The sequence below is a fragment of the Nicotiana tomentosiformis genome, chromosome 2 (genome assembly GCF_000390325.3).
Source record: "Nicotiana tomentosiformis chromosome 2, ASM39032v3, whole genome shotgun sequence".
NCBI lineage: Eukaryota > Viridiplantae > Streptophyta > Magnoliopsida > Solanales > Solanaceae > Nicotiana > Nicotiana tomentosiformis.
Genome location: NC_090813.1, coordinates 155,286,547 through 155,301,810, shown reverse-complemented (window position 1 = coordinate 155,301,810; position 15,264 = coordinate 155,286,547). Strand labels below are relative to the sequence as shown.

At 37.4% G+C, this 15,264-nt stretch overlaps 1 protein-coding gene across 2 annotated transcripts; it reads left to right on the top strand.

The window, feature by feature from the left end:
* Positions 1–397: 397 nt before the first annotated feature.
* LOC104105679 (homeobox-leucine zipper protein ATHB-14-like) lies at positions 398–7,664 on the top strand. 2 transcript variants are annotated; one of them, XM_009614046.4, is made up of 18 exons: positions 398–1,445; positions 2,962–3,121; positions 3,410–3,525; positions 3,609–3,699; positions 3,799–3,894; positions 3,972–4,085; positions 4,196–4,279; positions 4,395–4,550; positions 4,631–4,705; positions 4,788–4,894; positions 5,042–5,231; positions 5,338–5,526; positions 5,617–5,697; positions 5,780–5,914; positions 6,132–6,457; positions 6,698–6,809; positions 6,937–7,086; positions 7,358–7,664. In XM_009614046.4, exons 1-18 carry the CDS (start codon positions 1,231–1,233, stop codon positions 7,502–7,504), a joined length of 2,544 nt encoding a protein of 847 aa, XP_009612341.1. In that variant the 5' UTR covers positions 398–1,230; the 3' UTR covers positions 7,505–7,664. The 2 variants fall into 2 exon arrangements, with proteins under 2 accessions (XP_009612341.1, XP_009612342.1); XM_009614047.4 differs by having other exon boundaries at positions 399–1,445; positions 3,413–3,525.
* The last annotated feature ends 7,600 nt before the right edge of the window (positions 7,665–15,264 follow it).

The window sequence follows — 15,264 nt, the reverse complement described above, 5'->3', positions numbered from 1 at the left end:
TCCTAATGAACTACTAAGGACACAACTAGCTTCCTATCATTGAAGAAAAATGACAGCTATAGAATAATCAATGAAGTAAACCAAACAAAAATATGAAATTTAAAATTTTTAAAAAAGGTGAACAAATCTACAACCCAAAAGGACTCTTTAAAATTTGCCTAACCAAAAAGGTTAATCATATTTTTTCCTCTCCCTTCTCACGCCTTCCATGCAGCATGTGCTTTGTCTCTACATGCACACATAAAGTACTCAACCATCCATGGATGGATGCACCTTCCAAGTCTACATCCCATCCCCACCCCGTACTCCCCACCCCCGGTTCCCTAGCTTGTTCATATAAAAAAGAAAAAGGCAAAATAAAACCCACCCCATGCATCATTATACCTTTGGGCAGAGGAGAGAGAAACTTTGACACTACGATCAGCTGTACTTTTTCCCCCTATTTTCTTTTCTTTTTCTCCTCTCCTTAGCACACAGAGAAAAAGTAGCAAAAGGGGTTGGTTGGGTGAGAGAAAATGTATAGGGGGTCTCAAAAAGCTACCCATATTTGTTGCCAAAAACTGCACCTGTTGTTCTGTTTCTGAAAAAAACAGCCTACTGTTTTCCATTTATTCTCTCTTCAATCTTTTCACTGTTTCAGTTCTTTTGTGTGTACTTTTTTCGTCTGTGTACCTATACACGAACCCAATAGGATAGTATTTGATTTAAAGAAAAAATTGAATCTTGGAATTATATCCTATTGATACACAGTGTATCATGTACAGTAGTATTACAGTATCATGTATAATACAGTCTCTCTAGACAATTATATGTGGTGTTTTAACTTTTGGTTTCTTGTGTGTTTTTCTTTTTCTCTTGTCCTGTGTGGAGACACAGTACTTTAATTTCTCTCTCTCTCTAAACTTCACTGTCCTAAAGTTTTCTTGAGATTGGTGTGTTAAGATAAAGACCTCTCTTCTATTCACTTCTTTCTTATTAGGAACTTCACCGGGGTTTTTAGTTTTTTCTTCTCAAAACAAATCTCAAGAATAAGAGCAAGAGTTGGAGATAGGAACAGTGAAAAAAGAGGGGTGTTGATGAGTGAAAGAGGAGGCTCTCTTAGAGGAGAGAGAGCCTGCCTGTTCATGCAAGAACAAAAACAAACATTTCTGCTTAAAAATCTCAGTTTGTGTTCTTGTTGAAAAGAAAGCAGCGAACCTTTTTTAGTGTTGTGATTTTCTCAAATTGTGAATGGCCTTGTGTTTGCATAGAGAGAGTAACAAAAATCAGATAATGGATAACAGCAAGTATGTGAGGTACACACCAGAGCAAGTGGAAGCTCTAGAGAGAGTGTATGCAGAATGTCCAAAGCCTACTTCTTTGAGGAGGCAACAGCTCATTAGGGAGTGTCCCATTCTCTCTAATATTGAACCTAAACAGATCAAAGTCTGGTTTCAGAACCGAAGGTATTCTTATCTAGCATATAGAGCTTCATTTTCTTCCCTCAATTTTGATTCTTGCTTATATGACTGCATTTTGATATTTGGAGAAGATTGTCAACTCATTCTTTTCATTTTCTCCTCTTTTTAGGACTTGAATGAATGGGTTTTGTGTGTCCTTTGAAGAGAAAAAAACTATGCTTTTCAGGGAGGAAAATGGCTGTTTTTAATAAATGGATTTGATAAAACATTCACTTTCAGATTGCATTTTTTAAGATTTGGAAAGGATTTTGCATTGTGGGAAATACTCATTCTTTTCATTTTCTCCTCTTCTTAGGACTTAAATGATTCTTCTGTATCTTTTTTTTAAGGTAAAAATCTTCTTTTAAGGGAGAAAAATAGTTGTTTTCAGTGAATAGATTTCGTAAAGCATTCACTTTCAGACCTTTGTTCTTTAAATATATGGAAAAAATGTGAAAGAATCAGCTTTTAATGTCTTCATTACATCTTTTTTTTAAACAAGGGTCTGTAAATAGCAGACTAGATATACCCTTCTTTTAGGAGGTAAATTCTAGTCATTTGTTGACTTCTATTAATTGTTGATGCAAAATTTCTCCAGAAAAAGTGTAACTTTCTACATTTGGTTCTCATTTTTGGCAAGCTAAGTGCTCAGAGATTTTGAACATTTGGTTTGGTTGTGGTCATACGACATTTAAGTTGTTTATTAATGGAATGACAAGAAAATGGAGAATGCGATGTTTTAGGATTTTTCTGACTTTTCCTGAAAATGGTGTTCCTTGACTATGAGCTCCCATATAGATACTCCTATTTTCTTTTAATAAAACAAGACCTACCCATTATTGATTTTTGTTCTCTTCTTTTGTCTTGTTCCTATTTATTTTAACTCTGATGGATCTTTTTACTCAGCAAAATATGGTTTCACAGTGTAGACTTCTTATATCCTTGTTAGATTCAAGGTTTCAAAAGCGTTTTCACAGCGACCAACCTTCACTTTTCCCTGTTTAGATTGTCACTTTTCAAAGGTTGGTCCAGTTTTAAAATGATGAAATGCCCGTTTTGTTTAACCCATTTATTTCTTCTTTCTTTCCTGTTATGCCAATTGGAGTAGACATATTCCACTTATGCTGCTTGCATTTTTTCTATAATCTGTTTTTTGAGTCTCTTCGATTGGCTCGACTGGATATTGAAGTGAAATGCTATAACTAATTTAAGATTTTATTCTCCTGGCTCTCCTGAATGTGAAACATCAGACTCAATGTATCTGCTTTGATTGCATATTTTCGCTTCAATTTGGTGGATTTGTATCGACAATCGTCTTCTCTTCAAATTTAAACTCATGTCAGAATTACTTTGCAGTCACTCGTTGGCAGTAATGGAAATTATTTTGAGTACTTACATTTTCAGAATACTATCTGATGGTTTTTTATTTAGAGCGTGTGAATATGTCAATTCTCAGCAGTTAAAACATAGCGAGGAATTTAACCTAGTCTTCAGGAGAATCACTGTTTTATAACCTTTGTAGATGCCGTGAAAAACAGAGGAAGGAAGCATCTCGTCTCACGACTGTTAACAGGAAGCTGAGTGCTATGAACAAGCTGTTGATGGAAGAAAATGACCGGTTGCAGAAGCAAGTCTCGCAGCTTGTGTATGAGAATGGCTACATGAAACAACAAATCAATACTGTGAGTTGTGTACTTGCTTTACAAGCTTGGTAATCCTTGGAGATTCCAGTTCTTTTTCTCTACATGAGCAAATTGGTCTTCTCTGATTAATAGAACTCAAATAAATCATGTAGGTTTTCACTTAACCCATATCTCATTTTTTCTATGTTTAAATCATTTTTGCCAGCCTTGCACGAGCTGCATTTAACCTTTTCTGTCTTATTCTATCATTTCATGAAGAAATTCCTGTAACTTTATCCTTTATTATCTGCTACTTTGGTACAATGAAACTGAAGATGATTATCGTAGCAGGTTAGCAGCACGACCACAGATACAAGCTGTGAATCTGTGGTCGTGAATGGTCAGCAGCAAAGAAAACACCCAACACCTCAGCATCCAGAAAGGGATGCGAATAACCCAGCTGGGTAATCTAATTTGTAATTTTTAAACATCTACACCGGTGTTTTCCGGTTAAAAAACTAATAAACATTTTTGCTTGTATTTTCAGTCTTCTTGCAATAGCTGAGGAGACCCTGGCAGAGTTCCTTGGAAAGGCTACTGGAACTGCTGTCGACTGGGTGCAGATGATTGGGATGAAGGTAATTCTTTTAGTTGATTGAGCATCTCTAGTTTCTGTTTTGTTCATTACATGTGTTCAATTATTAACTTTTGCCCCCTCATTCGACTTCCCAATTTAGCCTGGTCCGGATTCTATTGGTATTGTTGCTGTTTCCCGCAACTGCAGTGGGGTAGCAGCACGTGCCTGCGGCCTCGTGAGTCTAGAGCCCACGAAGGTACTTCAGTTATCTTTATGGCTATGAGTTTTATCTTATTCTATCCTTGGTTTTTAAGCTGTAGAAAATTTTTCCAGGTCGCTGAGATTCTCAAAGATCGTCCTTCTTGGTATAGTGACTGCCGTTGCCTTAATGTACTGAGCGTAATACCTACAGGCAATGGAGGGACAATAGAGCTTATTTACTTGCAGGTTTGTTGTGTTTGCCCGCATCAGATATTGGTTATGTCGATACCATGTTATCTCAATTTATTTAGCTCTGTGCTCAATAAGTAGGTGTTTGCCATGTATTTCTTTGTTAGACTTATGCTCCAACCACATTGGCATCCGCTCGTGACTTTTGGACATTGAGATACACTACAAGTTTGGAGGATGGCAGTCTTGTGGTATGTGTTAGGCATAATCCAAAACCTTGAGGCTAACGTTTCTAAATTTTACTTGCCTATCTCTGGCTATAGCTACACCATTTACAGTATTATTCTTCTGGCATTAAAAATGCAGATATGTGAACGATCTCTGACGACAGCTACTGGCGGCCCAACAGGGCCTCCTGCCACAAGTTTTGTCAGGGCTGAAATGCTACCAAGTGGCTACCTCATAAGGCCTTGTGAGGGTGGGGGCTCAATGATTCACATTGTTGATCATATTGATCTAGACGTAAGCCTGAAAAATATTGGTGAATTGGAATTTTGATTTCTTTAGATTACTGTAGTTTAACATACCCTATCTGTGCTCAGGCTTGGAGTGTCCCTGAAGTTCTGAGGCCACTTTATGAGTCTTCCAAGATCCTTGCACAGAAGACGACTGTGGCTGTAAGGAATTTAGAATTTGTTGAATTGTCTAATCTCCAGCATGACAAGGTGATTTGTTAACAAGTCGGAGTTATCTGTGCAGGCCCTGCGACACATACGACAAATTGCACAAGAAACCAGTGGAGAAATCCAATACACTGGGGGTCGCCAACCTGCTGTTTTGAGGGCACTAAGTCAAAGATTATGCAGGTGAGAAGACATGCCAATTATTAAGTTAGAGATGCAAAAACAATATACTGCGCTCCAACACGGTTGTAATGAAGCTTTTGGCAATTCTATGCTTTTTACCTGTTTCGATTAGTCTTTTCAGAATTTCATCCTTGATATTTGCTACAGGGGATTTAATGATGCTGTTAATGGATTTGTTGATGACGGTTGGACTGTTATGGATAGTGATGGTGTAGAGGACGTAACCATTGCTATAAACTCATCTTCAACCAAATTCCTCGGTTCACAGTACAACACTTTGTCAATACTCCCTACCTTTGGAGGAGTCCTGTGTGCCAGGGCATCAATGCTTCTTCAGGTATGTTGGAATTGCTATTTGGCCTTGGTGTACATTGGTAGATTTAGAATCAATTTTTCAATTGATGAATAGGTTCTAATCTCTAACCAGTACTTCCATTGTGTAGAATGTTCCCCCTGCTTTGCTTGTTCGTTTCCTTAGGGAGCATCGTTCTGAGTGGGCAGATTATGGGGTTGATGCTTATTCTGCTGCATCTCTTAAAGCCAGTCCATATGCTGTCCCTTGTGCCAGACCGGGTGGCTTCCCAAGTAGCCAGGTCATTTTACCCCTAGCTCAGACTGTGGAGCATGAGGAGGTAACAGTCTTGCCAATTTCTATTTCTATGTTGTCTATGATCTCGGACCAATTAATCATGTTGTGTTTTAACTTGTCCTCTATAATCTAGTTTCTTGAGGTAGTACGTCTAGAGGGTCCTGCTTTCTCTCCTGAGGACATTGCTTTATCACGGGATATGTACTTGTTACAGGTTAAGAACCCATACTCTACACATTGAAAATTGTGTGTTTCCTGACATTTTTGGTTTACTGATCGTCTTTCTACCATTGCAGTTATGCAGTGGAGTTGATGAGAATGCTTCAGGTGCCTGTGCTCAGCTTGTTTTTGCACCTATTGATGAGTCTTTTGGTGATGATGCTCCATTGCTTCCATCTGGTTTCCGTGTCATTCCGCTGGAGCCTAAATCAGTTCAGTAACACCTATTATGCTTTGCTACCTTGCAATGAACCATTGACCATTGAAAAGTTTAATATTCTTACAGAACGTCTAGCTTTTCAGTCACAAACTTCTGCGTACTACGTGTTCCTAACAATACGAAATTCATTTTTAACTGAAGAGTTTCCAAGTGAGAATACGAGGAGTATCTTGAGTTTATACTGAAATTTCTCTACTTTTATGATGCAGGATGGCCCTGCAGCAACTCGGACTTTGGACTTAGCTTCAACTCTTGAAGCTGGAACTGGTGGGACACGTCCAGCTGGTGAAATTGAAGCAAGCAATTACAATCATCGTTCTGTCTTGACAATCGCATTCCAGTTTACTTTTGAGAGTCACTACCGGGATAATGTAGCTGCTATGGCTCGCCAGTATGTGCGAAGTATAGTAGGCTCAGTTCAGAGAGTTGCAATGGCCATAGCACCCTCTCGACTGAGCTCTCAGTTGACGCCTAAACCCTTCCCTGGTTCACCTGAAGCTGTCACTTTGGCAAGGTGGATTTCCCGGAGCTATAGGTATGAGTTTTAAAGGTCTTTGCTGTACTTTTGACATTCTTTTACCAGCATGTTTTGTGTCATTACTTGTAATACTTAATATCAACAAATAAGCTGTCATTGTAATGAAGTAGAAGAAACATATTACTTTTGACAACTTTTATACTTTGCTCTTCGAGGTTCGAAGACAAGTTTGATATCTGACCTTGCTCTCCCATTGAATGTTATACCTCATCTAACTATTTCCCAATTATATTTCAGAGTGCACACAGGAGGAGACCTGCTTAAGGTTGATTCTCATGCTGGTGATGCTGTTCTGAAACAACTGTGGCACCATAGTGATGCAATAATGTGTTGCTCTGTCAAAATGAATGTCAGTAATGCTGCTTCTCTACTTGTTATGACCGATGCCATTCCTAATTCAATACTAAGTATTTGTCTTAGGTCTTTCCTAAGGAAGAAACAAGATACCTAATTAGTTAATGTACTTGTTAATGCAGGCATCTGCAGTTTTTACATTTGCAAACCAGGCAGGTCTTGACATGCTTGAAACCACCTTGTTAGCTCTTCAGGATATAATGCTTGATAAGATTCTAGATGAAGCTGGTCGTAAGGTCCTCCTATCAGAGTTCTCCAAGATCATGCAGCAGGTTTGATTACTACCATCAAATTTTTGCTAATACATGGCATCGCATTCGTTCAACTTAGCAAACATGAAAAGCAAACTAGCTTCGACAAAAAACATGCAGAACTTTGATACTGCAGTATTTAGTACCTAACAGGGTTCTTTTTGTGCTACAAGTACGCGATCAGTTATCGTGTATGTCTTTAATAGTTCACACAACAAAATGCTGTAGCTAGTAAATTACAAGAAATTTCTACAAGTCCTGAATCTTATGATTGTTATTGTTGTGCTTTTAGGGCTTTGCCCATCTACCAGCAGGAATATGTGTATCTAGCATGGGGAGGCCAGTGTCATATGAGCAAGCTGTAGCATGGAAGGTTCTCAATGATGAAGATTCCAACCACTGCCTAGCTTTCATGTTCATAAACTGGTCTTTTGTTTAAGTTAAAACAGATAATCTATGTAAGACTTTTGGTATTAGCTGTCAACCTTTTAAGTTAATGTCGGTACTGGTACTCGGAATGTTTTAAATTAAGCTTGTATGACTGTTGACAAGGATGTGTGGTTCTATATCTATTACATTATGACATGTTATTCCTGTTATCTGCTTTGTCTTTGTTAACAGGTGTTCTCTTATGTTGCTGTCTATTAATTTTCTTGGATATGGTTGGGAAGTTAGTTGAGATTTCAATCATGTTGGATAGTGTTGAAACTAAATGTCTGCTTTTCGTGTGGTCCACCTTCTATTGATTAGGTGATTAGCCTAATTCGGTTAAGGCAATATTTGCTGGTTGCCAGTTGGTACCACTTGTGCTTGTTTCTTGAGTCATTTCACCAAAGGAGATAGTACTTTCTAACCGATGGTGTTTGAAATGTCAACTTCAATAGAAAAATGCTGATTTTCTAGTGACTTTGCAAGGGTGATGTGACCAACTTGTTTTAAGTCAGATTGGGTTTTCTTGGTTAGATTAGGGGAGATGAAATCATTTAAACTCTTTTTTGTATTTATTGGAATATAAAGAATTTGTTTGTAGAAGTTAATTTGTCTTTAGCTATGGTTAGCTCTAAAGCATTCAAAACTTTAAAAAAAGGGCACCTCTCTAAAATATTGCCATTACCCCACTAAAATATTGCGAAAAATGGCACGTCTCTATTACGTAGAAGGGAATGAGAGAGAGAGAGAGAGAGAGTGAGATTTGAATTCATCCGTTGTGAAAAAGACTCAAATAGTGACCCGGGAGTCCTGTGTGAAAAGGCTCTTGCTCAACGGATCAAAGATACGCAGGGACTGATGACTCCCAAGAGTTGTTTGGCAGCTCGTTGTCAACTCATTTCGTATGTTGTGAGACAACTGGTATTACTACTGCACCATGTTTACGTTAGCTTGGAGTATTTCGTAGGAAATAGGCTTTGCCCTCTGTGGAATGACTCTACTGGTTACATATAGATGATGTACTAGGTCTAGGAGTTACTATTTGCTTTTACTTCCATTTTTATTTGATTTTGAAAAGAAAATATTGCGAAACTACTTCTCATAATGTCAGTATAATTTTACTAGTGGGGTCCTTACCCCTTTTCGATAGACCCTCGGCTCCATCCCTCCAAGAATTTCCCACCTTGCTCTTGGGGTGACTCGAACTCACAACCCCTTGGTTTGAAGTGGAGGGTGCTCACCATTAGAGCAACCCACTCTTGTCCTCAAGAACATAGACTGGTACTATATTTTCTTTTTTTGATGATGGTGTTATCCAATTCAATTTGCGCGCACCTTAACTATTTCATCGAGTACATGTTACTTTCAACTAGTATAGGTATCGAGTAACTTTATCGACTAAAGCTTGCCATTGGTACTACACTATATTTGTTAAAATTAAAAGGCAGCCCGGTACATAAGGTATCCCGCATTCACGTAGGGTCCAGGGAAGGGTAACACCTTAAGGGGTGTGATGTAAACAACCTAATTTCCACGGCTCGAACACGTAACTTATAGATCACACCGAATATTTATTAAAATTGGAAACAAAATTATTGACAGAGGACCACAACATGATGAAAGTTGAAAGGACAGAGAAACAGTTTGTTGCAAGTTTGACAAATCTTTTCCCCCTCCCCCTGTAAAATGTTTCGGAAAGCAATGGGACAATGGGAATTTTCAGTGCATATGAAATCCAATCCTTCCTGACTCGAAAGTCAAAACTAATGGGACCATCCAGTGGGGGGGCCCTTAAATTTAAATGGTGTCATTCGACATAGCTTTGACAAAATAATTCTGTAATATATTATGTAATTAATATTTTTCTGAAAAATATATTTACTTTATTTTAATTTATGTGACTCTATTTTCTTCTTAATCTCTTAAAAAAAATGAATGGTCAATTTTTAAATTTGAATATAATTTAACTTTTAAATGTTTTATTTTTTTTGTAGTGACAAATTTTTATAATCATACAAATATTGTGGTACGTTTAAGATTACAAGTTTTAAAAATCTTTATTTCTTTCTTAAATTTTTTTGCTCAGTCAATAAGATCATATGAATGAAACGCAGGGATATGTATATTTCTAATAGGTCAATACTGCTAAAAAAAACAAAATAATACAAAATAAATATCAATTTATGGTACGAAATAAAATATCAGAATTTCACGGTCTAAACCCATACCCGAACCACTATATACAAACTTGAATGTGACAATAGGTCGATACTAATTGAATACAAAATACGTATCAATTTTAGAATAAGAAGTAAGCATTTAGGGAACATCTGATTGTGGGATAAGAGACAATAATTCTCGAATAAAATATGAGATTATACCACTTTCAAAAATCTCGAAATTACTAATCTTGCGTACCAATGTGACCACCCATTACCCCTGAGGGGTCTGACACTTTTCAGGCACTGAGCAATGACTACACCATACCATACTGAACTCTCGTGAAGTCATTCTGTAACTGTTTACGGACCCAACCAGGAATATCTCTTTTATGTATTAACAGACCGTAGACCCCTCTGCTACTTTGCCCCCCCCCCCCCCCCCCCCACACACACACACAAAGCCCTTTGAGTACATTGTTAGGTCTTCTGCTATCCTCATTTTACAGAATAGGTATGGAGACAAGGTAGTGTAATGTGGGAACCGTACTCTTGCTGAAAACTTGCAAATTTATTATAATGTTAGAACAATTTAGTATTTCATCTGTCTCAATGTTGTATGATGATGTTTGAAGGGACACGGGGTTTAAAAATGAAAGAAATACTTTTAAAACTTATGATTTAAAAGTATAATAACTTCCGTTTGATATAAATTATCACATTAAGAGTAAAATGAAAAGTTTAAAATTAAATTTTTACTAAATATAAACAAATATCATTCTTTTCGATATGGACTAAAAAGAAAAAAATATCATATAAAATTGGAACAAAAGGGCTACTAGCAAAGAAGCATAATTGGTCAAAATACTAGATTTAATGAGAATACTCAAAGATATATAATCTTTGACGATTAGACGATTGAGATTGCATAATGTTAATCTTTGGAGTTAATTTCCAACACTCTACACACTATTCTTGGACTTTTAGCTAAGTCTCAAAATTTAAAAAAAAAAAAGAAGCAGTTGACAGTTTAGGCTGTATTATAATAATTACTAGCATGTTTGGATTATTCTTATGGCAGCTCATTATTGTCAAAACTTGGAAGATGATTTTGACATTGACTTTACCCATATAAATATAGATACATTATCAACAAACTTATTTATTCTTGTGTAACAACCTAAACCTAACTAAATTGTGTGAGTCGTTTCATATAAAAGTCAAAATAATATAGATGAGATAATTGATGATTCTACATTCTCCTCTTTGTAGTTGCTTAATTTTATTTCTTAAGATAGTCGCGTGAAAATATTTTAATAATTGATATATGACTTCTACCTGCTTTAAACAGTGTATTATCTTAATATTTTGGATTACATATTTAAGGATATTTAACGTGGCATTATATCCAACTGCCAAGCCATAATGTGTCTCATAGGTCACGTCTTCTCCGTTGTTTTCTTTTTATTTTCTTCCGGTGAAAGGCCAAATATTATTAATACTAGATAGATATTACATCAGAAGTAGAGCCAGTGGCACTAAAGTTATTAATAATACTAGACTTACCAAGTTGTGCTAGCATATTACAAACATTGGTAGATACATGCTTAGTTACTACAAGTCCATCTTTGTCATCTTGGAGTCTTCCAGAAGCAAAATTGGGCACTGATGCTAATATATATCGATGATTAGATAGTAGATTCTTTATTCCTTGTTGAACCAAAAGATGCGCCACTTTGTTGCTCTTCCGAAAGCTATACCGGGCTGCAAGATTCTTTAATAAGTACTTGCAATCAAAGATAAGGTTTTTATAAGACGGATAATGTAACGATCCGGCCGATCATTTTGAGTACTTTAGCTCATTCCTCTTATTTGATGCTTTACTTATATGTATTTGAGGTTTCGTAACTTGCCGGGATGGTTGGTTTGGTTTTGGGGAGATTTTGGAGTGAATTGGTACACTTAGTCCCAAGCTGAAAGCCTAGTTTGTAAGAGTTGACCGGAGTTTGTCTTTTGTGTAGACGACTCTGGAATGGAGTTTTGATGTTTTCAATATCTTCGTATGATAATTTTGGACTTAGAGGCGTATGTCCGGATTTGAATTTGAAGGTCCGTAGGTTGATTTGATACTTTTCGGCAAAAGTTGGAAAGTTGAAGGTTTGGAAGGTTGATAGATTTGACCGAGAGTTGACTTTGTTAATATCTGGTTCGAATTTTAGTTCCGGGAGTTGGAATAGGACCGTCGTGTCATTTAGGACTTGCGTGCAAAATTTGAGGTCATTCCGGGTTGGTTTGATGTGATTCGGTATGAGTTTTAGAAGTTGGAAATTCATTAGTTCCTTAGGCTTGAATCATGGTGTGACTCGTTGTTTTATGTCATTTGAAGCTTCGAGTAGGTTCGTGTTATGTTTTAGGACTTGTTGGTATGTTTGGATGGAGTGGGGGAGAAGGGCCTCGGGCGTGTTTCAGATTGGTTTCGGCTTGTTTGGAATTGTGTTGCACGGCTGAAGGGCTACTGAAGCTGGTGCATATTGCAGAGGATCTATCGCATATGCATGTTCACAGGTGCAGGAAAGGAGTCGCAGAAGCAGGCTAGACTTGAGTTGGAGAAGAGCGCAAGTGCGAGGGCATATGCGGGAGAGAGGGCGCAGAAGCAAACTTGGATGGAGGCTTGAGAGTTCGCAGATGCGGAAGGTTTTTCGCAGAAGCGGTCCTGCATGTGCGGAGGAGGGACCATAAATGCGAAAGGTCGGAGGTTGAGAGGCACTCACATATGCGAGCTCGAGATCACAATTGTGGAAGCGTAGATGCGGTTAAGTGACCGCAGATGCGGAATCACTGGCAGAGTTTATATTCGAAATGTTTGATTGTTTTTCTCATTTTGGGAGTTGTAGAGCTCGGCTAAAGGTGGTTTTTGAGAGACTTTTTGCTGTAATTAAAGAGGTAAGTGAAGTTTAATCATTTGTGATGATAGATATTAATTACCCATTGATTATTATACCTAATTTATGTGAATTTAAGGTGAAATTTGGGGATTTTAAGCTATGTTATTAGAGAGTGAGATTTGATGATCGATTTGTGATTGGAATTGGATAAAATTGGTATGGTTGGACTCGTATTTGAATGAGTGTTCGGAATTGTGAATTTTATCGAATTTCGGGGTGCGGGCCAGAGATTGACCTTTTGGATCGACTTTACATATTTGATTCAAGACCTTAGCTTTATCATTTGAAATTGTTTTCGATGGCTTTTATTGATGATATTAAGTTGTTTAGGTTAGATTCGAGTCGTTCGGTGGTCGATTCGCATGGGAAGGGCTTTTTAAAATATTGATCTCCACATTTTGAGGTAAGTAACATATTTATCATGCCAACTCTAGCCCTAAAAAGGATAAGCGGTCACTGCAAATATAATCCGGTCTAAAAGTCCGGAGTCGAATCCCACAGAGAACTAAAATTCAGCTACAACTGTTCACTTTCACTAAGAATACAAGTTTGAACAATTCCTAAGTTATAAATTTTAAGATTCTTATATCTAATTAACTAAAAAATTAAAGTAGTAGATTAACAACTAAAGATACTAGGAGTTGGAAAAAAAGATTAAGGAGGTCTAGAGTTGTGATTTCCCCATTGCCGGAATCTTTCCTGCTACGTTTTCTATAATTTCGCCAAAGTATTTTCTACCGATCGTGAGTACTTCGGGTATCGTAATTCTCTTCCGAGCAACTACCATAATTTACTAGACATATTCTTCCGAACTATGCTAGCTAGCACTAATTCACCGCTCACTAAGATCGCATCAAGGTTTCGTTATTTATAATCCCATCTTTAAACCCTCCGTATTGATTCATCATATACGTTAGGAGTGATGTTGTTCAACAACTACATAAATATGTACTCTTTTTCAAGCAATACACACTTAATTGGCACAGTCAATTGAGGGCCCTTCAATTAATAACAATAAACACGTAGTTAAAGATGCAGAGAAATCTAACGGCTCAATTATATAAAAACGTAATAAGAATTCATCCTACAAAATATTTCATCAAAACCCTAGATAACAAATTAGCTATTCATAATAGTATGCAAAACTACAATACTAGAATTCATAACCAATAATTAAAATAGGAAGAAGAAAGTGAAAAACTCGTAGAAGAATTCTCCGCCTTGCTCCTAGTGTGTTCTTGCCTCCTTAGGTCGAATCCCTTCTCAAAAACGTCCACCCTCTCAAAAGAGTCCACTTTTTTTGGACGAATCTGCTCTAATAAAACGTCCTCCTCTCTTAGACATGTGTAGGGAGTATTTATAGGCAAGGGTTGAAGTCTTAGAGTCCAAATCCGGACTTTTGATCACCATGCTATAGACCTCGCTAGGCCAGGCTTATAGCGCGGTCAACCTGACTACAGAGTTGGATACGCTTGGCCTGTAGCACAGTCAAGCTGGCTATGCTTGGCCTGTAGCACGATTTGGGTACTTGGTATTTTTGTGCTCTTTTCTTTTATTTTCATCCTCTTTTTGTGCAACCTTCACTCATCTTTGTCTTCCAATTCTCCCACACATAAAACAACACAATTTAGCTCAAACATCGCACACTTAACCACTAAACTAACAACATGTAAGGCGAGTAATGTACTAAGAATATAGCATTTTGGCCACACATCATATATCTAAACTTGGATTTGAGAATAATTAACACTGGGAACTATATTATATGAGATGAGTTGGGGTGACACACATGCTTGGTGACATGCGTGAGTGCGTGCACCAGAGTATTCATGATCCGAGTTGACTTTAGACTATTGCCGGACTTGTTTTGCTATCATGCTTTGTTATATTTGTGTTTTTCCTACTCGTTTGATTATTTGAGTTATGATTCATATTAGAAATCATGTTAAAACTACGTGCCTACTTGGTTGAGACATAATGGGCTATTCCTGGTATTTTGAGATATTTGCCTTAACTGTAATTATGTAATGACCCGGCCGGTCATTTTGAGTGTTGTAGTCCCGTTTTCCCCATTTACTACTTATTCTATGCTCAATTGTTGTTATGTGACTTGCCGGGGTGGTTGGATCAGTTCCGGGGATGTTTCGAAATGAATTGGGACACTTAGTCCCAAGGTTGGAAGCTTAAGTTGAAAGAGTTGGCCGGATGTTGACTTATATGTAAACGACTCCAACATGGAGTTTTGATGGTTCTGATAGCCTCGTATAGTAATTTTGGACTTAGGAGTGTGTCCGGATATTGATTTGAAGGTCCGTAGGTAATTTTGACTTGAAATAACGAAAGTTGGAAAATAAGAAGTTTGGAGAGTTGTGAAATTTAATCGAGAGTTGACTTTGTTGTTACCGGGCTTGGATTTTAGTTCTGGAAGTTTGAGTAGGTCCATTGTATTATTTATGACTTGTGTGCAAAATTTGAGGTCAATCGGGGTTGATTTGATAGGTTTCGGCATCTATTGTAGAAGTTGGAATTTATTAGTTTTCATTAGGCTTGAATTGGGGTGCGATTAGTGTTTTTGATATTGTTTGATATTATTTGAGACCTCGACTAAGTTCGTATGATGTTTTAGGACTTGTTGGTATGTTTGGTTGAGGTCCCCGGGGCCTCGG

Bases quoted from the DNA above. Each gene is read 5' to 3' on its own strand.
- LOC104105679 (XM_009614046.4), top strand. From the start codon at position 1,231: ATGGCCTTGTGTTTGCATAGAGAGAGTAACAAAAATCAGATAATGGAT. The intron at 3,122-3,409 runs GTGAGTTGTGTA...TGATTATCGTAG, and splicing joins TGAAACAACAAATCAATACT to CAGGTTAGCAGCACGACCAC. The intron at 5,915-6,131 runs GTTCAGTAACAC...TTTATGATGCAG, and splicing joins TTCCGCTGGAGCCTAAATCA to GATGGCCCTGCAGCAACTCG.